The 27,627-nt window shown below is 41.4% G+C and overlaps 1 protein-coding gene across 3 annotated transcripts in view; it reads left to right on the forward strand.

The window, feature by feature from the left end:
• The first annotated feature begins 482 nt into the window (after positions 1-482).
• Positions 483-27,627, forward strand: part of TXLNB (taxilin beta) — a 34,667-nt gene continuing 7,522 nt past the window's right edge. The window contains exons 1-7 of one of the 3 annotated variants that reach the window (XM_041423802.1): positions 483-645; positions 5,505-5,921; positions 7,847-7,938; positions 11,683-11,853; positions 17,381-17,575; positions 19,125-19,244; positions 24,244-24,318. In XM_041423802.1, the coding sequence (XP_041279736.1) occupies positions 5,519-5,921; positions 7,847-7,938; positions 11,683-11,853; positions 17,381-17,575; positions 19,125-19,244; positions 24,244-24,318 (1,056 nt within the window). In that variant the 5' untranslated portion in view covers positions 483-645; positions 5,505-5,518. Of the gene's footprint in view, positions 646-3,779; positions 3,839-5,504; positions 5,922-7,759; positions 7,939-11,682; positions 11,854-17,380; positions 17,576-19,124; positions 19,245-24,243; positions 24,319-27,627 lie in introns of those variants that run through there. The other 2 variants (XM_041423801.1, XM_041423803.1) reach the window with 2 other exon arrangements.

Genomic DNA, 27,627 nt, shown 5'->3' on the forward strand with positions numbered 1-27,627 from the left:
ACCTAGTCTGAGATCACAGCTGAGCTTCCTTCAAGCAAGAGCTTAAACTAAAGACGTCCTGTGGTCTCTTCCAGCCAGTGAGTCTATGATTAAGAATCCATCTGTTTTTAACAAATCCTGCCCAAATCCCAGGCTGCAAAGGGCAGTCACAGCTGGGAGTTCACATTATGGAAATCCATCCCAGTCTTTGTGGTAGACATAGAAAAATTCAACCAAGTTCGACCAATCCATTGTCAATACAGACAAATTTCACACAGCATAATGCCTCAAGTCATTGAGGGATTAAGACTTAAATTTGAAAGGTAGCAGCTGTGTAAGTATCCTTCCTTTCTGTTCTCTTTCTGAGGGCCCAAGTCTCTAATCTCTTGTGCTATCTCTGTCAGAGCAGGGAATAGCCAACATAGCTGGCTCATGCTGCCAGCCAGCAGGCAGCTTCCCCTGCGCCTATCAGAGACGGTCCCTGCACAGTGCGCACTCAGTCCCCGCACTATTTGCTCCTCCTGTGTCACTCTGTCCTTCCCGCCTCACTTGGTCTTCCTGTCTCTCTTTCCTCAGTGGCAGGATTGCAGAACCTGTTGCTGGCGTGCCCTTGTCTGAGCTTTCTGCCTGGCTTTTTTGCTCTGCTCAGATCTTCTCTTTGCTCGGGTAAGTCTGATGAACAGCTTCCTTGCTGTCACTGCTTGGTGACATGGCACAAGAGCTTGAATGTAAGTACTTCCTTTTGGGAGCATCAACCTGCATTTTCTAGGAACAGCCCTAGGAAAGTCTGGGCACCATGTGCCATCTGAGGAAAATAGGGAAATCCAAGGTTGTTAGTGAAAGTAAGAAATTCTTTTATCAAGAGTAATCAGAAAAAAATTAAGATTACTTTGGTAGTGCTTGTGTTGAATTGAGGCAGGGGGCCATGTGTGGTCTGCTACAACAATGGTCAAGGTTCAGGTGCCATATGAGATGTGAGGCAGGAGGTTTCAGAAAGTCTAGTTTCTCCAAGTCTAGTTCTGAGCCTGTATGGAAAACTGCCATGAAACCTCCAGACTTTTGTTCAGTTTTGTACTAGAAAATTTCACATAAATCATAAAGCTATTCAAATGCTGTGAGTAGCTGATATAGCTGGTTTTATCTCTGCTTTCTAAAGTAACACATAGGGCACTGTCTATCTAGACTGTAAGAAGGTACTTGTATTTTTCTGGAGGGTGGTTGGAGCTACAGTAGCAGGGGCAATTCCAGAGTTTAATGTTTGCTGCTTTGATGTGTCACTGCAGACCAATCTGGTCTTATATAAAGATAAAAAATCAGATTTTATCAGCATGTGTTGGCTGGTGCAAATATATGTAAAGCTTTGTTTTAGAGAAATGTGTGTTTATGTGCACTTTGAGCATAAAGTGCTAAATACCATCACCCATTTTAGAAGGGCTTAAAATAGCTCCTGGCTGCAGAGCAGGTGCCATGTGTCCTTCTGCTGAATACATGGCGATGCAAAAGCTAAATATAGACCAGTCTGTAAACCCTCTAGAAGTTCAAGCTGCAAGAAGGAAATCAGGAAGCAAATCCCATCAGAAGGAAGGGGAAGCACACTGTTTATAAAAGATAAACAAAATTCTGTAACCCTCTTCAAGGCAGCCTGCAAGCTAAGAAGAAGATGTTTAATTTATGTTTTGGTCATGCCAGGAGGGTGCCTGGGCAGCAGTGTCAGCTCCCAGCAGTGTGAGAGGTGGGCTGGCAAACCCCAGCACAGGAACAGTTTTCCCAGCAGCAGTGGGATGGCTATTGCAGCTCTGCTAAATCAGTCATTGGCATACTGACCTTTTACTTTGGAAATACTGGCTGTTTTCAAAGCACAGTGAAGGCAAATTGTGCTGCAAATGTGAAATATTGAGGGATATAATTGCAGACAAACAAACTCAGCATGTAACCAGACTGATCCGAGGCACACGCTTTTTGCTGTTGCCTCTGGCTGCACCTGTGGCTGTGCTGTGCTGTGTGCTCAGCTATGCTGAAAGCTGCATTTCTGTCCTGAGTTTTCCCAAGTTCTTGGCAGAGGAAGGAGAATAGAGAAGAGTCTTTCTCACAGTGGGGAGGCAGCAGCACCCTTTGGCCCTTGGGGGTGTTCCCCACTGAAAGAGAGGAGGACCACAGTGACTATTTGTAGGCAGCAACCACAAGTGTCAAGTTTCCATCCAAAACACCAGGGCCAAGAAAGGTGCTGATCTCACAGCCGTGGAACAGGTCCAGGATTTGGGACTGCAGGAGAAAAAGAGTAAACAAGATGCAATGCTCAGACTCAGACTGGGCAGTCCTCTCTCTCCCTTGCCATCATACAGGATAAGGTTGTGTTGGAAATTCAGGTGCCTGGAGGCAACAGTAATGCTAGTAGGAGTTGCAAAACTGAAGAGGTGGCCAGTCTAAAATTGGGCAAGTCTGAAAAATCGAGAAATTCCTCTTCTGGACTCCATCACCTAATTTTTAGGCATCACTGTGTTTAAGATAGAGTATCATGTAAACACTTTGTGTTTTGCTGAAATTGGCACCAAAAGTCTTTTGTGGCCTGATAAGGGAGAATTCCTTGTGTACATCAAGGTTAAGCAGGATGGAGTACAAGGGAGAACTGGGGCCAACTGCACTAAAAACTCCCAGCATCAAAGGCTGTAAACAGGCAAGTCTCAGATGCTGTGACTCCCTCAACATAAACTGCTGTGCTGTGGAAGCTGTTGTGCAAAACAAGGTACAGAAGTAGAAGTTTTCACAGGCATTGGGTTTGTGCTGGGAAGCAGTTATCAGACCTCTGATTTAGTCTGAGGAAGAACAAAATAAAACATTAGGATATTTATTTGTGTGTGTAAATACAACTGCTAGTATGACCCAGTGGGTGGGCACCTTTGGGTTAGAAGTTAATTTCTGTGTATTTCTGGGGTTCCTGCTCACCATTCTGGGCTGGTGGATGGAAACTCAGCAGCTCTGAATTGCCATGGTTTCCAACTGATTATAACTAATCCCTTTCTAACCAGGAATGTATGTTAGCAAAGATTTCTTGCAAGGCCAGGTTGTAGACATCTTGTGTCCTTGATTCTAATAATCCAGTTTCTTTTTCATTTGCCCATGTTTTTCTCTTGTTACTGAGGCACATCATGCACAGATCAATTGCCACTGTGGATTTAAAGCCTACAGTATTTGGAGACATGCTTTGTGATTCACATAAGAGGAAGACTTTAGCCAGAGAATGCTATCACACAAGTGATGAAGTTGGGAGGCAGCCAAGGGAGAGAGTTGGGGTACAGAGAGAACATCAGCTTGAGCCTTCTTACAAAGAGGGGGAGATAGTCAGAAAATAAATTACTATTTGGAAATGGAGCATTTTGCAGTCCTGCTCTCCCTCTGTGATAAACATATTACAAAAATAGCTATTTTGAATTGGGATATACTTTCTGAGAGTTTTATTCTGCCTAAACAAGAGCTGGTAGTCCTGGGTTTTCTAGCTGATTGATTCCCAACTGCCAATTAGCTCAGATTAATGATTGCAACAGTAAACACTAGGCTGAACATGTGAGAGATAAACACATATTTTGTGGAGTGTCTAGCTTATCCTTTACAATACTCTTACTGACCTTGAATCAGTTGGAAGTCAATTAACTCCAATTTAAAAAGATCACAAACAGGAGGCTAACATTTATGCTATCTGGAATTATTTACTTAAATTGCACATACAGGGTCTAATTTTTCAATGTCAATTAGACTCGATATGACATCAAATCAGATGGCTATAATTTTACAATCATTTTGCAGCGATGTGATGGCTATGCCACAAGGAGTGAGGAAAGAATGGGACGCGATTGTGTGACAGGTCTGTGAGACCAAGTCCAGATGAATTCCTGAGCAATTTCTGCTGACAAGTTGTATCTATGGGTGAGCTGCAGGGGCATGGATTTATAGCTAACAGTTTTCAAGTGCTTCCTGAGCCCACTCAAAGCTTTCAATTGTTTGCTTGAGAGATGATAACCCATTTGACTATCTTATCTGCAAGCCTCGTCATATAGCTAGAAAATCAAATCTTCAAAAATGTTGCATTAGTGATAGCCATCACTGCACTTCCAAACATCACTTTGACTGGGGAGAATTTAAGAACACTGACTTATTTATTACAGTAAATGACATCTCTTTTATCATATAGTGCCCTTGGTCATTTTATTTACATTTTTGGAAACTGTACTATCGAAAACATATGTTGCAGCCTGTCTGAACAGGGAACAAAATGCTTCCCAATTAGCTCCATGTTTTCAAAATCTTTTAAAAAAATAAGAAAGCAACCACTTCAGATGCTGGAAAGAACCAATCAAGTAAGCTTCTTCCCCTCCTCCCCACTAGCACCATTATAAATCATGTTATTAAAGAGAGGAAGAAAACATCAGTCTGGAAAAGAGAGAGAAAGGACTCATGGCTGGAAAGAGTACAGAATCTGCAGTCAAGCAGTAGTGGGGGTTATTTGCAGATCAAGGTCCAGCTGTGCACCCCACACTTCTGCATTGCTTCATGAGGGTAACACAGAAGTGCCAGCAGCCTCTCCCTCTAAGAGGGAAAGGGCCTTCTCTACTCTGAGTTTTCCTGTTGCCCAGGATGCTCCTGCTGACAACCTCATTACCAGATCCTGGGTAAGCCAGAGCAGGAACACAGATATGTTGGGGACTCTGTATTTGCCTGGCTGAGCATAGCTGCTCAAAAACCTGAGAAAACAAAAGCTTCCCTTTGCAAACTGGGAAAAAAATAGCTGAAATTCACCCCACAAAACACCATGGGCTATCAAACTGTTATGTGTTGTTGGGTTTATTTCATTGTGATTTATTCTGTAGTTTGTACTTTGTCAAAGAAGCTGTCAGCAGCATGCAGCAAGTACAAGAGAAGGGTGGTTTATAGCTGTTAATCTTATTCTTTGCTGTTATTGTGATGGTACCAAAGCACGTCTCTTGTAGATCAAGAACCATGCTGGGCTTTCCAAGGGCACAGTGCAATTTTCAGTGCACCAGTTTCATTTAAAATATTTTTTGTGATTATTGACTTAAGATGTGTCAACAGGAGAGAAAGAGGAAATGAAACTAATGCGCCTCTGAAGTGAAGCTGCTTATATTGGAAGCCAGTGTTGCCAGTAAACAGATCAAGAAAAGTAAACATGTGGCAAATATTTTATTCAAGGAGGAAAATGGTATAAGTGACTGGGGTGTCATTTCATGTGTCATTGCTGGGAATTAGAGGTTTTCATTTTTAAGTGTTAGATTTGGGTAGGCTTTTCTCTCGGAAAGTGTATAATTTGACTTTCTCCTTGCAGGAAAATCACCTTGTTTATTTATCTAAGTGTGGCATATTTGTCAAGCCAGAACCAATGGATAAGCTGCCATCCCAAATTTCACAAAAAATCACTCACATGCTGGCCAAGCTTTGGGAACAACTTGATGTCTAATTCTTTATATGGCTAGTTCTATGCCTTTAAATTAACCCTCCATTTGTTTTTCTGTCAGGTGCTGCACTAAGCATGGAGAATGACCAGTCTTCCTCCTCACCTGGGCAGGACATCCAGGGGCAGGGTGGGGACAAACCTGCACCTGGCCTGCCATCCCCTGCTCCAGTCCCCATGCAGCAGCCACGTAGCTGGCCTGAAGCAGCCGTGTGTGACATCTCAGAGGAGCTGAGCCGGCAGCTGGAGGACATTATTAAAACCTACGGGTCTGCCACCAGTCTGATGGAGAAGGAAAGCACTGCTACAGGAACAGACAGGCCTGAGAAAGGAGAGCCAGGCAGCTTGGAGGATGCAGAGTATGAAGATGGAAATGAAGAGAGTGAGAAAGAGAAGCTGGCTCCTGGGGATGCTTCCAAAGCAAAGGAACCCAGTGGCAACAAGGAACAGAAGCTGGAGAAGAAAATCCTGAAGGGACTAGGTAAGTATTCACATACTCACACAGCCCTTCTGCAAACACAGGTGAGAACTCCCTGGTCCTTGCTCTTTACCATGTTAAGTTTCTGGTATGGATGATAGGGACCTCCAGCTACCACTGAAAATGACAGTGACCATTGTAACTTTTCCATAACTGCTAATTGTTTTTGACACTACCCAACATGTAGCCTATATCAGATATTAGTTCTTAAAAAAAAAAAAAAAGAGTTGTATCACACAACACTGATACACTACTGGGCCACCCACACTGGTCAGCCAAAGCTGTCAGTGCAATGACACACTGTACAAAGTCACTTAGAAGAAGGAAAACCTAGCCTTTCATCTGTACCTTAGTGAATATTTTCTTCTCCTGTCTGCTCAGATATGACTACTCACTGGTCACAACAGTAATAATGGTGCTACTATGTGGTATGGGGACTTGTAGAATATATTTACTGTCATGCCCAGGTTATTTTTCATTTAGTAAACCCCTGGACTCATCATATAATATATATGAAATAAGCCTATACATTTGTTCTCTAACACCTCAGCCCTGGCAGGGCTGCCAGCTGAGCTAGAAAGAAGTCTTAGCAAGTTTTCGTATACATGTACTTTCTGCTGGGCAGCCACTAGAGAGCAATGTAGTTACATTCTAATCTAATATAGATGTAAATTATTTCCCTTCCTGCATTTAACTCCAGCCAATCTTTGAGAACCCAAACCCAAATGCAGACTAAGCCTGTACTGGAATCACTACAGCACATTCTTACAGGCAAGGGACTAAGCATAGGACCTGGCATGGATTTTCTTCCTCAAAAAATTCTTTGAATGTCCAGAAGAAAATTCCTGTTTCTACTGCCTTGGCTTTGGTGCTGTTACTGGTACCTCAGCAAGCTCAGTGAGAACCCTACCGACACACAGTTCTCCATCTGCCCTTGTGACAGTTCACACCAGGATTTGATTTTAGCTCACTTCCACTTATTTTTGCTGATGCTGTAGAGAGAATTTAGTGTGAAATAAAGGATTTTCTCCAGAGACAGTACTCCTGTGCTGCACTAGAATTAAAAACATAGAAAATGTCCAGCCCAAAGCAGAAAGCAGATTTTGTCTAACAGTCTCAGGAAGCAGGAGTATTTGGAAAAGCAGGTCCAAGCCCCTGGGACCACAGACAACCTTATCTCCAGGGATGTCAGGGATACCTTGTATTTGATGAGCAAGCAGTGTTCAAGCTGCAGCTCATACCTGGGGCTGAAATGAAAACCAAGAGGTATCAGAGGAGAAGCAATAACTAAATGGCTGTGCAGTGATTTAGCTTTGCATGCCCAGGGAGTTATTAGACTCTCTCTGAAATACAAGTTTTCTCCACCAAGTCAGGGAACTGATTTACACGAGCATCACATAGCCTAGACCTGGGTGGCAGCACCTACAACTCTCTGATTGTTTACTTCCACAACATAGTCTCTATATCTGACTTAATATTCTTGATGTCTTGTGTGGGTCTATCAGCAAAGGAGCTGAATACCCCAGATTTGATCCACTTTTACTTGCAAAGAGAGCTTTTCCTGAACCTTTGGGGTCCAGGCCCTTTCAGTCCTGTTTCAGTCAAATTTCCATATGTCTGACCTAATCAAGTTGCAAAGACATTGAATGAAAATCAAATTACACAGGACAAAAGCATTTCACAGACAATGCCTTTGTTAGAAAAAAGCCCATTGCTGAGGTCTGAAATGGAGGAAAGTCCTAGCATGTTTGTTCTTGTAAGACAAAGAAAAACTCAGAAATTTACAGTAAAAATTATTCCTTTCTTTCCAAAATGCCTCATTTCACCCTGTGTTTTTACAGACCCATGCATCAAACCATCAATTTTATACCAGTACATCAACTACAAACTATCTCTAGCATCAAATCCCTGCTTCCTCTTTTTCTAAGGAAAAGAAGCCACTCTACTGATGCAAAGTTTGAATAAGCTGAATACTCCAGAAGAGAAGCTGGACCTCTTGTTTAAGAAGTATGCTGAGCTCGTGAGTACAATGTTGGCTCTTTTCTGTACAAACTGCCTACACAAGAAGGTATAAAAAATACATTACATGAAGCATGGTCAAACCTCACATACCAGTAGCATCTGTCCTGATAAGTGAATCCCAATACAGCTGTCATGGTCAGATAATTATGGGTAAAAAAGAGAAAAAAAGTGAGGAAAAGAAGATTTGGGCCAGAAAGTTGATGAGGCAGAATATTTGTACCTAAAGGCAAATCTACCAAACTGACCCACACTGGAGGCTGGTGTCTAGGCTCCTGCCTTCACCTCCTGCCAGGAGTTTTGCATGTTTCTGTTGCAGGTAGTGCTTTAAATTATGCATTGATGATTTCATCAAAATGAAAATAATACAGGATTTAGTATAAAGCTTTCTGTATTAGGAAGCAGATAATAGACAACTGAGACTAATTGTAAGAGAAGCCACAGCACAATGAAATGAAGAATCAAAGCCCCTACCACCATAATGTCACTCCTGTAACAATGCCACCTACCTGACTGTTCCTTCCACACTTAAGATGGGTTATTTTCAGATGAAGGGATATTTTCCTTTGTAGTCAGAGGACTGTATGACCATAAGCTGTGGAAATCTTCCATTGACAAGGCTGCAGCATTTTACGCTTTGTGGAGTGCTGAAAAATATGCAAAGCAGAACATTGATTTTTAATTGGTTTTATGCACAGATGTGTCCATGTCTCATCATAGTGTGAAGTGAAATTTAGCTTTCCATTTTTCATGTAAAATCCTCTGATTTCATAAATTGGGTTCAGGCTGTTCATAGTTTATCTCATGCTTAAAGGGACTTCATGCTCATGGATTAACTGAAATGGGTCTTCTTTCTCTACAAAGTACTCTCCACTGCATTCAAATGGCATTGCAGCACTGTATAAAACAGGGGCTCTATTGCCAGTAGCCCATGCAGGAGAAAGTGCTAAAATAAAAGTACTGAACACTTGTTTCTGACATACTGTGCAATGTCACTGAAATAAATCATTCCTTAAATACAACAAAAACCTTGTTGGAGACAGCCTTACCCTGCTCACTCAAAGCGGCTGAGGGGTATGTGGTGATTAATGGCTTGTCAGCAGTTGGCTGTAGCTGTGACCACTCTCCCTGCTCCCTCTTGTCCATCCCCATCACACACTTCAGATCACATTTTGCTTTTGCTGAGTTGTTTTCCAGCCAGATCAGCTCCCTGGTCTGGTGAGCCGTGTAGTGACACAAACACTTGTTGTAGCACAGCTCAGGGGAAGGTGTAGCCATGTGATGGAGCTGGGTGCTTGGCAGTGGCTTCCCCTGCTTCAAGTAGCATTGGGGCTGGCCACAGCTGAAGAGGCCACCCAGCAATGTTATATCCCTGCCAGCCCGTGCTCTGGCACAGCCTGTATGACTGTGGGTACACTGCAGGCTGGAGCATGGGCTGGTGAAGGTAGAAGCCATACCAGCAGGGATGGGGAAGTGGGATGGCACAGCCATTTGGGCACAAGCTCTGCCACACTACTCGCCAACAGAGAACATTTCATTCATTGTCCGGTGAATAATCCGGTGCGTTGGGTTAGCAAAGAAGACTGTGGTTTACAACAGCTTTAGCTTACAAACAGTTGTTGCAGAATTGTTTATAACTGGATTATTTTCAGAGGTCCTGCGAGTCTCACAAGTGCTGGGTGCAAGAACAATATGCTAAAAAATAAATATGAGCTCTGACATTGTCTGCAGTGGGATCAAGATAGAACTTTTTTCTTAAATTGACTGTTTATTTCTCTAGGACAGCTTTCAAAAATCAAAATTGCTCCTATTTGCAGTTAATTTTAGCTTCTATTTAAATGATTATTCTTAAAAATTTATGATTTGGGACCCTTTCAGCATTCCTATTTACCAGTGAATTGTCTTTTTCATTGCAAATGTAACACCGTGTCTTAGATATTCCTGAGAACTTTGAGATATAAGTTTCTAGTGCAAGTAATATTAATGGGGGGAAAAAAAGGCAAAAAAATGCATGGAAGACTTTTCATACCATGATTAAGACCAACTTTATTCTGAGCCCTCTATCTCAAGCACAGTTTGAGCGAATCATAAAATTTGGATAAATCATTATCCACTGAGCACAGGCTGTGCATGCAAAATGCGGAGCAAAAATAACACTTTTTATGTTTTTCAGCACAAAGAGGAAGGGGACAAAAACAAACTTATGAAGAAAAAAGATCACAGCCTTAATTACAGAAAAGAAATTTCTTTTCCTACAATACTAGAAAAATTATTTCAGCTAGTGCAGCTTGATTAGATGCAAAAGCCCATGTTGTGATCTACAGGAGCAAAAGTAGACAATATACGTGTTAAAAGTTGAACATAAACTGTAAATATACTCCAAGCTGACGAGGGCATTGTTTTGTGGCACACTTAGCTGTGATTTGATTAATAATGCAAAGACCTCTCAACTATAAGCATAAATTACTGAACATCTGCAGAAAACAGATGAAAGTGTAAAATATGATGCTGTTGACTGTCTTGTTTGAGCTGCACATCATTTCCCAATGCTCACAGACTTTCCCAGTCATACTGGGGTTAATTAGTACAAGTGGTAACATATTATTAGATAATGTAGTCCTAACAGCAACTGTTATTATTAAGGTTCACATATTTAAGCTCATGTGCTACCATTTTTTGACCAGAAAACATCTGGACTTCAGAAATACCTTGCAATGTATGCACATCTGTGATACAGTGAGGAGGGTTATTGTGTGCTGGAACAGAAGGTGAAATCATTAAAAGCTTCAGAGATGAAAGACTTCTTTGACCTTATTGTTAGGGTGTTAATTTACAGTACAGGAATTTTTTTCCAAACATCCAGTGACAGACACGCATCAAAAGAAATAACCAGACTGTGCAGGGGTTACTATTATCAATTCAATATAATCTTCCCCCTCTAAATACACCCTACTCCCTACCAGCCTTCTAGAGAAGGCAGGAGTCATGCACCCACAGAACAGCAGGCTCCTAAGGGAGCATCAGGGACTGTCTGTGTTTCCTGCAGGAATTATATGAAGACAAAGAGCCCAAAAGAGGTTTGATGTACCATGACTCACTCCCACTGATGACAGAACTTTCAGAAACACAATTGACAGATGCTCTCACATGGTCCTGTGAGCCAGAGGAGCCTGGCAGGTGTCATTTTGGGAAACTTCTCTGAAGAGAATTCTCCTCCTTCAGCAGCAAAGCCCCCACATGAACAGCATTCCTGGTCTCCAGCTCCTCTTCTGTTGTTTTGTCCAGCAGGTTCCCGGATATTTAGGAAACTGCTTCTTTTTCAGGAAAAATAAAATAGAATTAGCAACTGCTGTACCACCTAATGATCTGGAGAAATCTCAGCACGTAAAGCCCTACTGACTCCTCTAGTTCCAAATGTAGAAACAAAAATAAAAACCTCACAGAAGTCCTTCAAAGAAATTCAAACCGAAGAAGGAAGAGCTAAAATGGGTGACAAGAATGTTAAAAACTATGTTCACTCACCCACAGTACAGCACAATTGGGACTATTGCAGCAAGCAGGCTTGGGGATCTCCAGGTTCTTCTCTCCCATCACATTAGAGATGATAAACAGAAAAGATTTCCTAGGAGGTTAAGAAAGTGTGAAGACTTTCCCCAAACCAAAAGAGCTCATTTTCTTTTCTTTTCTGTCCCACTTTGTTTCATTTTAATCAGTGTTTCCCTGTTTTAATCCCTGTTTTGCCCAGCTTGAAGAACATCGTGCTGAGCAGAAAAAGCTGAAGTCTCTACAGAAGAGACAGGCCCAGATCACCAAGGAGAAGGACCAGCTGCAGAGTGAGCACAGCCGAGCCATCCTTGCCCGCAGCAAGCTCGAGAGCCTGTGCCGGGAGCTCCAGAGGCACAACAAGAACCTCAAGGTGAGTGGGAGCCTCATCACAGTACCCAGCAGTGAGGGGAAAGATGATGTTGACACCTTGGCATCTCCCTTTAGTACCAAATCAAAGGGATTTTTGCATCTGCACATGCAATATATAATAATTACATGTACACTCTGATCTTGAGGTCCGTTTACACCAAGACCCCTTTATTTCTCATTTGAAAATATCCCAGCACTTTTGGACGCTGGGTTTGCCCACACTAAGCTCTAAGCCCTCCTTGCATTATTAGGGAGCTCAGTGCAGAGGAGAGCAGCAGGGCTAAAACAGACCACGTCCCTCAGAGTACAGATGCAAGTGCACGTGCATGGACAGAACCGCAGGAACACCAGCTTTGCTCCAGAGTGGACTCACAAGAAGCTGGTGGGTGTTTTCATGTAATTCAAGCACTTGCACTTTTTCAAGTGATCAGTCAATCAGGACATTTGTCTAAAGACACCAAACGTCAAGATGGGAAGAATGCCAACATTATTTGTGGAAGTTGTTTGGATTATGAGAATGAGTTAAAAGAGAAAATTTTCGGGAGTATCAAAATGCTGGGATCCATACACCATGTCTGCCAGTTGCTTGGTGCATCATGCCATTTAAATGTGAAATTTATAATATTATTATGCTCCTTGGAAAAAAGTATGTTCAAGAAGAATATTTCTGTTGTGATCAACTTTTTTTTTTGAGTGCACATTAGTGATGGTGTTGGTATTAGTATACAAAAGGCCTCTGCTCTGATCTATTCAAGCCCTTTCTTTATGGGGATATAGTTATGTATAGAATTACAGATAGGAATTGTCAGCAACAAGAATTCCACCTGATATAACCTCTATTACTGGTAATGTATTTTCATTCATTTCCACCGGCTCAGGAGTGGGCCTTCAGGGTCTTGCTCTGACTTTCATTGTGTGCTGGTAAGAATACAGCTGGGAGAGGGAATAGTCACACATACACTCAAACTAGTGTATGCCCTAGTAGAAGGATAAAAGCAGTTTAACACATAGGGAAGCTCTGTGCTCAGTTATAGTCATGCAGAACTGGTAGTGAAAATTAAATTTGTGCCTGTCATTTATATTAGACCTGAGCTATTCCTCAATATTGATCCACAGTGATTTACCAGGCCACCTGTGGGTAAAATCTTTCAGAAGAAATACAAACCAGTTTTAAAGTGAATTAAGGATACAGTGTAGAGTGCTTTGCATAACCTTAACTGATATTCCTAAGCAAATCATATCAATGGAACAAATCAGTGAAGACTGGGGCAACTAATCCTATTTGGAAAACATATTTGGAACAAATTTTGTTGAATTCCTCATACAGTTTCCCAGCTACTTTATGCTTATTAATCTTCCTACTAGAAAGCATGATTTTTTCATTCTCTTTGTATATAACTACTTCCTTACACATTTCATCTTTACAATCAGGAAAGTCTCTTTTCAACATCTTTTGAACTGCTTTACTTTGTGACTAGGTTCTCTAAACTAACCTATAAATTTCAGGCTCAGTTCTTATTTTCATTGTGTATCTTTGCTGGCTGAGCCAGGGAATATGCCTGAGGTGATCTGGTATTAGGAAGAAGTGTTCAAATTTTCATCACTTCTTTCTAAGAATTTGGACACCTTTTAAGAAACCCAGAATACTATCTTTCCTCTCGTTCCCATGCTATCAGTGTAGGAAAAAAAACCCCAAAATTAAATAAGACAGTAAGACAAAATACACTTGCAGAATGCATGAGAAATAAAGTAAGAAACAAAGGCATTCATTATCTTTATCCAGTTTTGTCTGTCTAAGAATTTTAGCATAGTTCTTGGAATATATGCCTTTATGCCTTAGCTCCTGGAAATCTGCGAATGTCCAGAAACTCATGTTCTATTTATTTGAGTGCAATTTTCTTTCATTTACGACTGTACTGAGAGGGCCCAAAACCAGAAAATCCATCAAATGGTATTTTTAAAATCTTATGCTTAAATATTTTTATTTTTGTTTTGGCACGACAGAGATTCATAATTTTTTAGTGCTTGGGATTAGCAGTTTGATTATGTTTCAAAACGTGGAAAATAGAAGCTAGGAGATTGTGTCATTTCAATAGCAAAGGAGGAAGCTGGACTGCCCAGATCAGAAACCCCCTCTGACTTACCATGTGGTACATTATATGCACATCATGTCATGTAAATGTCATCTTCACTCATCTGGTGTGTGGAATTCCCATTAACTGCAGATCCGTGCAGCCAAGTGGTGATGAATATGCAATGCAAAGCTGCATTGAAAATCCACAGGGCAGATCAGAGAAGAAAAATTTCTGGTTAGTATTGGAAACCAGCCTCAAATTCTCCCTTACATACAGAGTCCAGCTACTCTGATTATTTCCTTGCAGTTACACAGATGTTTAATTCTCCCTCCAAGAAAAGCAGAATAAAGGTTTGTGAAATAGTGGAATGTGTTCCCACAGCAATAAAGAGCAGCTCTGCTAAGAGCAACAGCAACTCATTTCTCTGCATGGAGTTCATGTTCTGCCAATTATCTGACAGTTTGGTAGCTACTTAGCATCTTGTAGCAATGTGAACATCTCAGGTCCTTCATCCTCCCTGCCACCAGGCATTAAGCAATGACTTTCATACAAATGTCACAAAAGTCAACAGCTTTAGTTATGGGCTCAGCTCCAAACTGGCTGGGACCGTGGTGCCTCGGAATGAAAAGCACAGCTCATTGAAAAAAGGATTCCTCGCTCATATTGTCTTGGCTGATATGGCTTCAGCAGACCAATAGTCTTCTGGAACTGCCCCAGAGAGGCACGAGAACAACTCCAGTATCAATCACACTCTTCTGTTCACAAATGATCTCACATTCCTGTGCTAAATCCCAAATTGCAAAATATCCTGTCTTAATTTTAACAAGGTTTTACTCAATGCATTCTTACATTCTTGGCAGCAAAACATGAGAGCAAAAGCAGTATTGCACTAGGACAAGAACATATGTTTGAAAGAGTAAACAGGGAGTGCAAAGGTTCAGAAAGGGCAGAGAAAAGAGAACAAGAGTTTGTCTGGTCTCTGCTCAGTGCTGTAGCCACAATGTTGTCCTGCTCAGCCAGTTCCCCTTAACCTGTGACTGGGATCTAAAGGATTTAACAATTGAGGGCCTCTGAGGAGCTCCCCAGGATACATACCAGACCCCATCCCCAAGCAAATATCCTTCTCAAGTATATTTTTCTCCAAAGCAGAATAGATACAGAGAAATCCTACATCCTGCAAATAAATGCTTACTGGCTCAGTGTCTTTAACCATGAATCTTCATATGGTGCTCTGTGCTCTGTATTGTATCATTTTTCTACCTCAGAAGGGCAGGAAATAAGATCTTCTGAGCAAGATGTATGCAGGGGGTTGGGTTTTTTTACATTTGAATGATTGGTAGTCTCAGGATGTCTCGTTTCACCTTGTAGCAGAACTGTTTGGTGTGACATATGCACAATCCACCTTTTTTGGTTTATATTCATATGGACTTATTACTCTGGAGAGCTTTAATCACAGTAGTGACACATTATAAGGCTACCTGCATTATAACAATAAAATGTTTTTGAGGAAGGATGTTTTGAAGCCACAGAAAGACAACTTCAGACATGCAAGTTCAATTTCTCACTCTGACTTCTGGAAGTGAAGCGCCTGCACTCTTCTGCCTGCTCAGGGCTGCACCTATGTAATGGAGAACTAAGAGACATGAGAAGTTTTTTTAAACAGTGTATCAGAGATAAAATAGAATTATGACTTAACCTAAACTACCTAGGAATTCAAGTCAAATTTAGAAAAAGTTTCAAATAAAAATAAAAAGGATGACATTGTTTGTAAACATGCCCTTTCAAAAATTAAATGTTTCCTTTTGGGAATGCTAAAGCAATAGATCAAAAACGTCTTCTGAGCAGCATTTTTAACTCTATTTTGGAAGGTCATTCTTCTGCTTAAAGGATTTAAACAAAAAATACCTACAAACAGCTTTATTGCTGGTTAAGCGAAATGTTTCAAAATCATTCTCACCAACAGAGAAAAGAAAAATTGTAGAGCTTCTCTTTCATCTTGATGCAAATTTTCTGTAAGTCCAATTTCCAAGCCAGATACTGAACCAGGACCAAACCCCCAAGTCATTTGCCCAGTTCCACATGAAATTTTTCCTTCCTATTAGGAGAGAGAGTCCGTCTGGGTTCACACTTTGTATTACTCTTTATGAATATACCCACAGGTTCTTGTGTGAACTGCAGAGCACAGCAGGGCTCTGTGCACCAGGGTATTATTAATTTCTGTGCACCAGGGTGTTATTAATGGCTCCATTGCTTTCCTCCCATCATCCAAGGTGTTGGCATCCCTATCGCTCCCCGGACAGCGAAAGGACAAACATTCCCTACCTTGAACAGCAGCTGTCCTAGATCAGGCTCGTGTTGTGCATGCTAAGCAGAAAGTGGGTCATTTGGTATTCACCTTACTTTATGAGCAGGGCCCAAATCACCGCCTGCTGTGTCACATTCATGATACAAATTATACCTTATTAGAGTCAGCTAAGGCTTTATTCAAATATATTTATAGAAAATATCCATATGCAGTATTACCAGAGATTTTTATGCAAATTACTATGATAGTTGAAACCTTATTAGAGGATGACATTTGCATGCTGTGGAGTGAGTTTTTAACATGGTCTTGGCCTGATTTGTAACTACAGCAGATATAGTCTAGCAATTCTATATCAGGATTACCTTCCCCAGAAGGGCAGACTGCCCTGAAAGAAAATGAGGAAGGAATAAAAATAGTCTGCATTACTGGATCCAAAGCAATGAATCCAGATCCTTTCTGCATTGTCTTTTATTTAAACAAATCTAAAACAGAAATTCAATAATAGGGAAAAAATTAAATCTGAATGTCTGCTCTAATTCTGTAGGAAACAACTTAAAAGCTTTCCTTGAATTCACTAGCTAGTAAATTAGTGCAAATGTTTATGTCAGTTAAAAAATTAGGGAAGGAAAATTGAGGAGTTGGAAGGGATTCTTCAGCAAGTGATGGATTTCTCTTAAAAATTTAAATCCTAAGGGCCATGAATTTGATATTAAGATTCCTTGTTAAAACGAGGCATTGCAAAAGGTAATTTTTAAATTCTGTCAAAGAGAATTTTGATAAAAGAGCTTTTGACTATTTCCACTAAATATCTTTTTCCAAAGAAAAAGGTGTGATGCAGTATCATGAATCAAGACATGCATGTATGTCCTCTCCTTCAGGCTTGCTTTGACCTGAAGCTCTGCTCTACATGCATCTTTATAAATGCAAATTCTTAGTTCCCTAATTTTTTCAAGGCCACTGTGTAATTGGCTCTGTAAATTTAGAATCTTGCCTAATGCTGGAGCAGATGAAAGCAAGAAAATCTCCAAAGAGGAATGCAAACACATATAATCCTTCAAAGGGAAGCCTTATGCTACTCTGAAACAGTATTTTTCTGGAACTGCTTATTATGCCTCTCACTTACTGTGTTCTCTCCCATTTAACAACAGGAGGAGACAATCCAGCGGGCACGGGAGGAAGATGAGAAGAGGAAAGAAATAACTAATCACTTCCAGGGCACATTGAGTGAAATCCAGGCTCAGATCGAGCAGCAGAGTGAGAGGAACATGAAGCTCTGCCAGGAGAACACGGAGCTGGCAGAGAAGCTGAAGAGCATCATTGACCAGTATGAGCTGCGGGAAGAGGTGAGCAGCGCCCTGGATGCTGGATGGGACGGGCAGCACACCCGGCAGTCCCAGGGCAAGCAGGAGGCACTGCCAGCAGCCTGGCCATCATTCGGCTGTCTCACAGGGTAGCCCCCACCATGCTTTGCCCCCTGAGCAGCACCGTGCCTGCAGCAAGCCCTCCGGTCTCTGCGGTATGGAACCGAGTGGGACAGCCACAGCAGCCTTGCTGCTGTGGGGAGAGGGGCTGAGGCACCCAAGCTGTGCCAGCTGACTGCTGAGCTGGCCCAGCCCTGTCACAGCTTCCCTGAATCCCTGCGGACCTCCCCCAACATCCCTTTCCTCCTTCCCACTAAGTTCCCTCTGGGTACATCCCAGCTCCCTTTCCTTTGGGCAGCCTGATCTGCAGGTGACAACAAATATATTTTGTTCCCTCCAGAAACAGGTTGCTGAGAAGGGCTCTGATGTAAACTATTTGACCCTTTCCCAAAAGCAGAAAATTAGGATGACAGATAAAGTAGACCCTTTGAATTTAAATAGATTTTTTTTTTAAAATTTTGACACCAGAAAATGTCCTCCAGTAAAATCCCAAACTACCTTTTTTTTTATTATTATTTTATTTTATGGCAAACATCAACAAATATCACAATGGGTCTTTTTATAGTTTCTAAATACATTTACTGTGAGCCTTAGTGCAATCAGACAATATTATCATGCTGAATAAAACATAAGTCATCTATCTTTACAATCTGGAATGACTGATACAATACCTGCTTTTCCAAATCTGTTGAATCATGTATGAATTCCTATACTGAATGAAGGAAATGTACATTCCTCTCTTGTGGTGTCTATGAGAAGAAAATGTAAACCAGAGGGACACACACAGAGTAATTGCTCCTATGCATTTTATCTAAGTGAATTAAGGGTGAAGAAGGCTATCAGCAACATTTATCTCCTGAAAGTCACCATGGAGGCAGACATTTTACAGGCTAGAGGAGGCCTCTGGTTTGTTTGGTCTTAGCTCCAGATCCCCACTCATGCCCTGTCACCCAGGCCTTCCATTACGCAGATATGTCCAGACCAAAGGGGATGTGCTGGGCTTGTATTTACACAGAGGATGCCATGAGCTGTGCACATGGTCCCAGGTAGGTGCAATGTGTCTACACCATCATCCACACTGTGGCTTAGATCCACTGGCCATTTAACAGCTAAAAAAAGAGCGTATCTCTAGCATATTTATTATTGATGAGCAATTATTTGATCTTCGGTCATACTAGATTGTACTGATGACCGCACACATAGACGTTAGAACTGGCAAAGATTCTAAGGCTTTTTTTTTTTCTTCCAATAAATCAAAATTGGTAATGTACACCAGCTTCCCTTCTCATGCTAATTCTGGCACATTTTATTGTTATCAGAGCTGTAACTTTTTAGTAATTGCAATAGGAGTGTCTTCTTGTTTTGCGATGATTTTGTCTTTTAATTGTTCCAGTAAATAGCTGTACATGTACAAACATGAAGGTCTATGTAGATAATCAAACCTGCACATTCAGCAGATTTTTTTTTTCAGCACCTTGACAAAATATTTAAGCACAGAGAACTTCAACAGAAACTGGTGGATGCCAAGTTGGAACAGTCTCAGGAAATGATGAAGGAAGCTGAGGAGCGACACCAGAAAGAGAAGGAATATGTATGTATCTATCCTTCTAATTTGTCTGTCTCTTATCTGGCTTTAGGCCAAAACAAGCCTTGCCTGCTATTTCACTAATATATGCAGGTGCAATCTGGTGTACAGTAGCAGAGAAGTTTTTTTTGCTACTGTCAGTGTTCAGCGCAAAGGAACAGCCTCTGAAAGGCTGCTTTCATTGGCTTTTACCATTTTAGAGGCATGCTGCAGAGCAGTGTGTTAGAGCCCAGACTGCTTCAGCTTAACTCACTGTTACTGCGCAGTTGGTGCATCATGATATTGGGTTGGGTGATGCCATGGGTTTTCACTTGTCTCTGGTACTTGATACTCCATCTCCCCACACAATGAATGCACACATCTGAGCCATCAGAGAGGAGACCAAGAATGTGGGATTGAAGTGAAATGGCTGAAGGCTGCTATTCCCCCAGGTTCCAGGCTCCCCAGGCATCCTGCCGTGGATCCACTTTTGCCATGGAGGAATCCACAGGAGCCACTTGCTCTTACAAAGCCTCCCCTTCACTGTTTCCCTCCCTGTACTGGTTTGCCAGTGCCTCTTTCAGGCAGGCAGGGTCTGGATCCATTCAGCAGCTTTGTCTGCTCTTCCTCCCTTTCTGGAAGTGGAGACATCTTTAGCAGGGGGACAGGGAAAAGCAGGAAGGCTGTCCTCTGCAGGCACAGCTGGGATGGAAAGAGGACACTCCTCCATCTGTAGTCTCACACATTTTGTGACTCAATCAGACTAAAATTAATTTTCTCAGACTGCCTGCTATTTTCACAGCTACAAAGGATCAGAGTTCAGTGCAGGCACGTAGTCCCTCTTCTCAGTGGAGGCAGCAGCTCTCAGAGGGAGTGACAGGCTCTCATCAGCTGGAAGAAAGCTTTAGTTTTCACCAGTCCTCCAGCTAACTTAGGAGCAGCATGAGAGATTTCTATAAAGAGAGGACATTTATCCCTTCCCCATATCTGGAAACAGATATATTAGCACAAGCATGGCTCTAACGGGTATCTTAAAATACTCAAAATAGATGAAAATATGGGGCTTTAAGTCTTGTGGTTAGAGCACAATAGAAACACAGCATACACCTCTTACCAAAAACAGCCCATAAGAGCATTTATCCTCTTTCTCTGAACTTATCTTGCAGGTGGAACACCCACTCCTGCTCTGTTTTACTCCCTGCTAAAGAGTGAGGGTGAAAAGGAGCTGGGGCTTCTCCGTGCAAATCTGCATATCACTGCATGACAATTTGTAGTCCAGCTGACTTAATTCTCCTTCACTCTGAAATCTACATAAAGCCAAACCTCAAAATTTCATTCATGACCATTGATTCTTGGCAGATTTAAACTCCAGAAATCTCCAGATGTTGAAGAAATCACTTACAATGGCAAAGCAAATATGAGCTTATTTTACTAATATCACTGGGAGTTCTGCTAATGAGTACCAGGTTTCAAATACTGAGGGGGAGAAAAAACCTCAGAACAGAAGATACAAAAGACCAGGCATTGTCTCTGTGGAAAACTGGCATATACAGCCTTGTGTCAATGACCTTTCATGCTGCACCTCTCAGAACGTAAATTTTGGGGCTGCTTGTCTTCTCTGACTGTCCCTGTTTTAGCCAAAACTTCTTTGTATGTATTATCCAGAACTGGTATGCACAGATTTGGTATTTTCATTTCTTTTAAAGCACTGAAAGTCATCACTGTCTACAACTGGGAGCCCAAGATTTTCTTTTGGGCTTTGCTGTGTGTAAGAAATAACCGGTTTGAATGCAAGCCACAAAACCTTTAGGCAGTGGGTGTATAATGGTACGCACAGTGTACAACGAATATTTTTCCCATTGTCCAAATGACTGCTTAAAAATTCTGTCCTTGAGGTAGGCTGGTGATGTATGGCTAACATAACCTCCAAGCAAGTGCAGAAATTAAGGCCAAAAGCCATGCAATGAGTCAAGGCATAATTAGGCATGTCACGATTCACCACAGGTAGCCCAGCACCCAGAGAGCTGGCCTACACTTGGCTCCCACCTCCATTCTATTGATGTGCTCTTAGTCCCACACACCCAGCTATTGTGCTAGTGTCTGTGGGAGTAATGTATATACATGTATGTATGAAATCAAGGTGCTTTTGATGGAGTTCTCTCACTTAGCTATAACTCTCTCCAGCTCAGTAATGTGCAAAGTTAGAACAGCTTTCACAACCTTTCTCTCCATAGAATTTTCTCATCCCTGTGCATGACCTTTGCTGCAGAATTTTGCAAGTGTTCTTAAATGAAAATTATTGTATGCTTTTATCTATTTGATTACTCTTTGAAGGCTCACTTTGATGCCTTTCCATGCACTTCTTCCACGTGGGAATCCTTGCCCTGATGCAAAACTTCCTTACCTCAGAAAATGAAAGACGATCCCTCTTGCAGAGCATGTACACCTCAAAAGAAGGTCATCTCACTCTACATATGCATCAAAGAATGCATTTCCCTATTGAAGCAGCAGTGGTTCTTAATGTATGGTTTCCACAAAGGGACAGCTTGACCTAAGGATGCAATTTTATCACCATCCCACAACTGGTCAGCACTACATAATTGGAATTTACAGAGTCTGACGGCAAAAAGAGAAGCTTGATTTTCACTAAGCTAGCCCCTGTGACTGTCTGGGCCTCCAGCAGCTATCATAGCTCTAATAATAGAGTGTAGCATCACCACCCCTCACTAAAGTGCTGCTCTGTAAACACCACATGCAATATTTATTCGTTTCTTGATACTTCAGCCTCCTTGTTACCACTTCATAGTCTATTAATAAATGTATCAGTTCTGATTCATTTTCTCCCAGCTTGGTGTTTGCAGATGACCTCAGGCTGCATAAGAACGTGTGCTAATTTGAGCAAGCCTCTCTGTGGCTTGCTTCCATTACAGAAGAGTTTATTAACACTTGGATTTTTGCTGACTGCAGAAGTTATGTGGGTCAATAAGAGAGAGGGATTTCATTAAGAGGCAAAAAAAAGCACTTTTATTTGCCTTCTCTGTCCATCTGTTGTACTGTGGCCAAAGACATGGTGGAGGAGGTGGGACCTTTTCATTATTCCAGTCACACTGGGTATGAAGGTAACCCTAGCTGAGATTAAAGCAATTCAGATAAAAGTCCAGTCCTCAGAAGTAGTGACTGGCCTAAGGACTGGGTAGCTCTGAAGTCTTTCAAAGCATTTTCATTAAATCATTCAAACCCTATAAATTCTAAAAGATAGTCTAAAAAAGTAGATATCAAAGAAAGGTGAAATTTTAAAATCCAGATTTCATCCAGATTTTTTTTAAATTGGTTGGGTTTTTTTGTTTTTTTTTTTTTTTTTTTTTTTTTTTTTTTTTGTACATGTAAATCGCACACTCTTTTGAGAAAATAAATGCAAAACCTGATGCTCATTTAACCCATGCTAACTCTTTTTACTGGCCATGGCATATCCTCTTTGAAATTTTAATCAACAAGACGTGAATTAAAGAACTTGATTTATCTCCATGGAATCAAACATCAAATTAAATTCTCAAAATAAATATTAAGAGGCAGGTATAAAATAAGTACAACACATCATTTTTTCATAACTGAGCTGTAAAACATTCTTGTCTAGGAAACTTTAGATGGTAAAAATTCAGTGGGTCCAAATCAAAGGGCCAAATTGATGGAAGAAATATTTTTCTAGAGACAATATACATATGTTGATATATGTAACAAGTCTAATTCACACAGTCTCTGTGCCACAAACAGCTGGAGACCGTCAGCATTTTAAGGTTCATCCTCAGCTCTTTTACCAGGTGGTATTTGCATGGTTTACATGTGTTATTTCCAATAAAATGGTTAGAATAAAAGTTTTTACTGGGGATCAAATATATTTTCTGCATGTGCTTCTACTTGCCTTTCACTTCCAGTATAAGACCCACTGACATACACAGTCCTTTTAATTATCAATATATTTTCAGAGCCCAGCTGTGCTATTTGAAATACAATTTACAGTACAATTAGAGTTCAATTTAATCCAACAGAGCAAAATCCTGTGGTAAAATAACTTCTTTATGTCTCATTTCTCAAGCTATCATTAGCATTCTTTTTCTAAAATATATTTGGCCTGACTAATAAAACACTTTATAAATGTTTGGTAGACAACAGGGACATTTCTTTAACACTCTGGTAAATGTTTCCTGATCTTAGATTAAACCAATTGCTAAAATATTACTGTGTACTTTGGAAGTGCTGACTCAGAACTGTAGCCAGGAAAGCTACTGAAGCCAGGAAACTCATTCCTACGGTTTGCTCAGCCTTGACCAATCTTCCACCTGTTTTATCTGCAGCCTGCACTTCAGAATGTGATTTTGCCAAACACCTTGGAGTAGGGAAGCACACCTTCCCAGGAGAATCCAGGAAAGAAATTGCAGTCAAACTCCTCCTGGACTGCCTACTTAACCTGAGACATTTATCACCCTGAGCTGGAATTCTCCACTTGCCAGTGCAAACAGAGTCCAAAGATAACAGACAGAAGTAAATGTATGACATTTGCTATGCACTGGGTTCCTGAAAACTCCCAGATTTTTTGATGCAGGTCTGACTGTGACCATCCCCACATGCTAACTCATGGTCGCTAATGTGAAAGGAAGATGGCCATTCACTGCAGAGCAGGAATTTGGCTGGCGCTGTGCTGAAATGAATGTGCCAGAAAGTATCATAACCATTCTCTAGAGGTCTGGTGAAGATGAGGTTAAATACCACACTTTTTATAGCCCACTGTACTGCACACTTCATTCCAAGTAGGTTTTGAACTCCTATTCAAATATGCCTATGGAATGTAAATAGCCTGTCCCATGTCTCAGGATAAAACTAAATAGTCTGCCTTACCTAACTGCTCTAACTATATTCACCTGAAAGTTAGATCACTCCTTGTCACAGTAACATGAGTAGCTGGATGATGAGGATTTCCGACTGATAATCTAGACACCTAACATTTTTTTCTCTGTTGCCCAAAACACAGCTCCTGAACCAAGCTGCAGAATGGAAGCTCCAGGCCAAAATGTTAAAGGAGCAAGAGACTGTCCTACAGGCACAGGTGACGTAGCAGAGGTGATTGCATGGTGTGCCTTTGTTTGCCAGTTTTTAACCCATGAGGCACATCCCAGGTAAAGTATCCAGACTACTTTCTGTGTATTCCTTCTAGCCTCATTCTACATCCCACAGACTATTGCAAAGGAGGCAGGTTATTTTCAAGGTTACCTTACTGTAAGGTAATGCCCATACTGCAAATCATACAATCTGACATGTGGGTTGTTTAATTTAAAGAAGAGAAGAGAAAAGGCCCTTTTTGCAAATTTTTGGTATTTAAAAGAGGTTTATAAAGATGGAGAGAGATTTTTTGCCAGGGTATGTGATAGGACAAAGGGTAACACTTTTAAAGTGAAAGAGGAGAGACTTATTTTATGTATAAGGAAGAAATGCTTTGCTGTGAGGATGGTGAGACACTGGAAGAGGTTGCCCAGAGAAGTTGTAGATGCCCTGTGCCGAGTAGTGTTCAAGACTGGATGGAGGGGGTTTGAAGCAACCTTGCAGTGAAAAGTGCCCCTGCCTAAGGCAGAAGGATTGGACCACTTGATCTTTAAATGTCCCTTCTGACCCTAATAATTCTAAAGTGCTGATTTATGAGTATCTACAGTGCTCAACCACAGAACAACTCGTGTGCCTTGATTATTCACCATAACTACCCTTCAGGCAGGTGTCTTATACAGCAAAGCACTGCAGTACATACATATCAGGAAACAAATATACCAAACTGGAGCTGCTGTGCCCATATGCTTTTATGAACTGGGGTGCAAAGGCAGCATTTTCATTCACTTTAACAGGAATTCTGTCTACTAAGGGCTTATAGAGAGGAGTCTCTAGGATTTCAGTGCTTAACTGTAATTTGAAATCTTCAATAAAATAAATTACTTGCCAAAATTACGCCAGGAGTCAAACTGAAGTGAAAGGCAGTAAAACCAAGACATAGGCAGAATATACTATACTTTGGGAGCAATACAATAATCACCTTGAATAGTCGAGTGAGGCCTTGAATCAATGAGTGAGAACACTAGATGACATCAAAAAGAGAGAGTATCAGTTGTCCCAGCTTTTTCCTTGCAGATGGTCTAACTGATGACTGTTGAGCCATCAAGAAATTTCAGTGTTAAACTAATAACATGGACACATGTTAAGAGGCGTTTAGTTTTTTGTGTGTTTTTTCAGAGGCTGAGATAAGCCAGTAGCACACCTAAGAACATCATATAAACTGCTGCTGACAATAGTTTGACAGGTTCTACAATGAAACCTCCAAGGCCTCTGAGTCTGTCCTGACTGCAAACCTGCTCCCAATTTTCTCAGAGTGGTTTTAATTAAACTTTTATGTTCAACCAGAAGAAAAAAATTATGCAGGCAGACCTCCATAGCCAGCTTAATGAAGCTGGAGTTATTGATAAAAAACTAGAATATTTGAAAAAGAAAAGGTGTTTTTAGAAAACACCAGTCAAGTCTGTAAAAGCATTGAGAATACATATGCTCCTCACAGACTTGTGCAGACAAAAATTTAGTGATTTGCTTTCTGAAATGAAATATGCAGTTAAGTTGCTCAAGTGAGAGCTCTGTCACTTACACACCAGCCTTAATTTGGAATTACTGGGAATAATAACATTATTAATATAATTTTTAAAATTTTTTCAAGTATGGTATCATCATATTATTTCAAGTATGGTATCACCAAAGGACTTCCTCATGGACCAGATGCTGTAATGCAAGGTGTTGTGCAGAACAGAAAGAGCATGAAGAGCTCTTTAATACAAACAACACAAAGCAATAAATTGATATTATGCCCCATCCCTGGAAGTGTTCCAGGACAGGATGGATGGGACTTTGAGCAACCTGGTCTAGTGGAAGGTGTCCCTGCCGGTCTTTGGGGTCCCTTCTAACAAACTATGATTCTATGCTTAACAGAGGAACAGCTGCAATGGAAATTTATAAGATGATGTTGGGTCAGTGAAATAGGGAGAAGCCATAATATAACCTTCACAGTGAGATATCACTCTGTTTCAGGGGAGGTGATGAACACCCACTTTTTCCTTGAGCTGGAAGGAACTGGGGACATCATATTCATGCCAGCCGGTCTGTGGATGGCACAATGTGCCAGAGACAGCCAAACCCGACACTCCAAATGGTGACAGGGATCTGGCGCCAGCTGAGGAGAAACACCCAAACTGTGGTGGTGCTTCCCAGGATGCTGCATGCTCTCCCCAGGCATGATGCTTAGGCAGATTATTTTAGCTTCACACATTGAAACCAAATAAAAAGATAGATGCCAGATGAGACCTTTAATGTTTGGTAGCCAGCACAGGGCAACCACTAAACCATGGCAACCAAGAAAAACAACAAGGCCAAAGGAGTGTCCCTATTGTAGCACTTACTCAGCATGGCAGTGCTGAGGAGCCCCCACTTCCCAAGGCCTTGCACTCATAGCAGTGCTGTCTCTGCCCTCTTTTCTCACACAGTCCTACTGGATACAGCAAGGCAATCCTTGTCTCCCTGATCTTGGAGCACAAGTGCATGCTCCCAGTGAGTGATACCTCTCACAGCCTGTTCCCAGCCACTGTGAAAACATTCATTTATTGTTCAGTTTAAATTGCAGAAGCTATTCTTAGTGCTGTGGTGCTCCTTAGGGACTCAGCTGAGGTCAGAGCTTGCCCTGTTCAAATGTGAAATGTTTTTGACCTAATTAAACAATATGCAAAAATTGGAAGGGAAAGAGACACAATTGAAGTGAGCTTTTTTAAAGCAGATCTGGGCTAGGAGCCTCAGTTCTCTGACTCCCACCTGTGCTCCATCACCTGGCTTTGGGAAGCTCAGGCATTTCTCCTTAGTGTTGTGACATCTTTCCAAATGTCAACATTCCACTGCTACACCTGGTAGCAGTGTCCCACCTAGGCTGTGGAACTTGGGCTGCTAAAACAAATCCCTCTGAGTTTTTACTTGTGCCTAGGTTGAAGCCTTGTACAAATGCAAACATGCAAGCTTCGTGTCAGCTAGCTCTGATACTGGCACCAGGGAGTGCTCTGTATGGGTTAACCTCCTGTGTCTTCACCCAGCTCCGTGGGGAAGGGCTGCAGCCTGTACCCTCCTCTCAGCCTCCGAGGCTCTTACAGCCCAGGGTATGCCTGGCTGGAACCCTGCATTTGTGGCTGTGGCAAGGGGCACCATAACAACTAGCTTGAACAAGCATGATACATAATATAACTGTACCTGATTTCAAAATCTGAATTAAACCCACCCCATTATTAGCAACATTTTCTAAATCTTCTTTTCCTCAGTAACTTCACAGTAGTATCAGGGGAGGGGGTGA

This window comes from Onychostruthus taczanowskii, unplaced genomic scaffold, assembly GCF_017590055.1.
Source record: "Onychostruthus taczanowskii isolate IOZ18803 unplaced genomic scaffold, ASM1759005v1 scaffold8, whole genome shotgun sequence".
In the NCBI taxonomy this organism is placed as follows: domain Eukaryota; kingdom Metazoa; phylum Chordata; class Aves; order Passeriformes; family Passeridae; genus Onychostruthus; species Onychostruthus taczanowskii.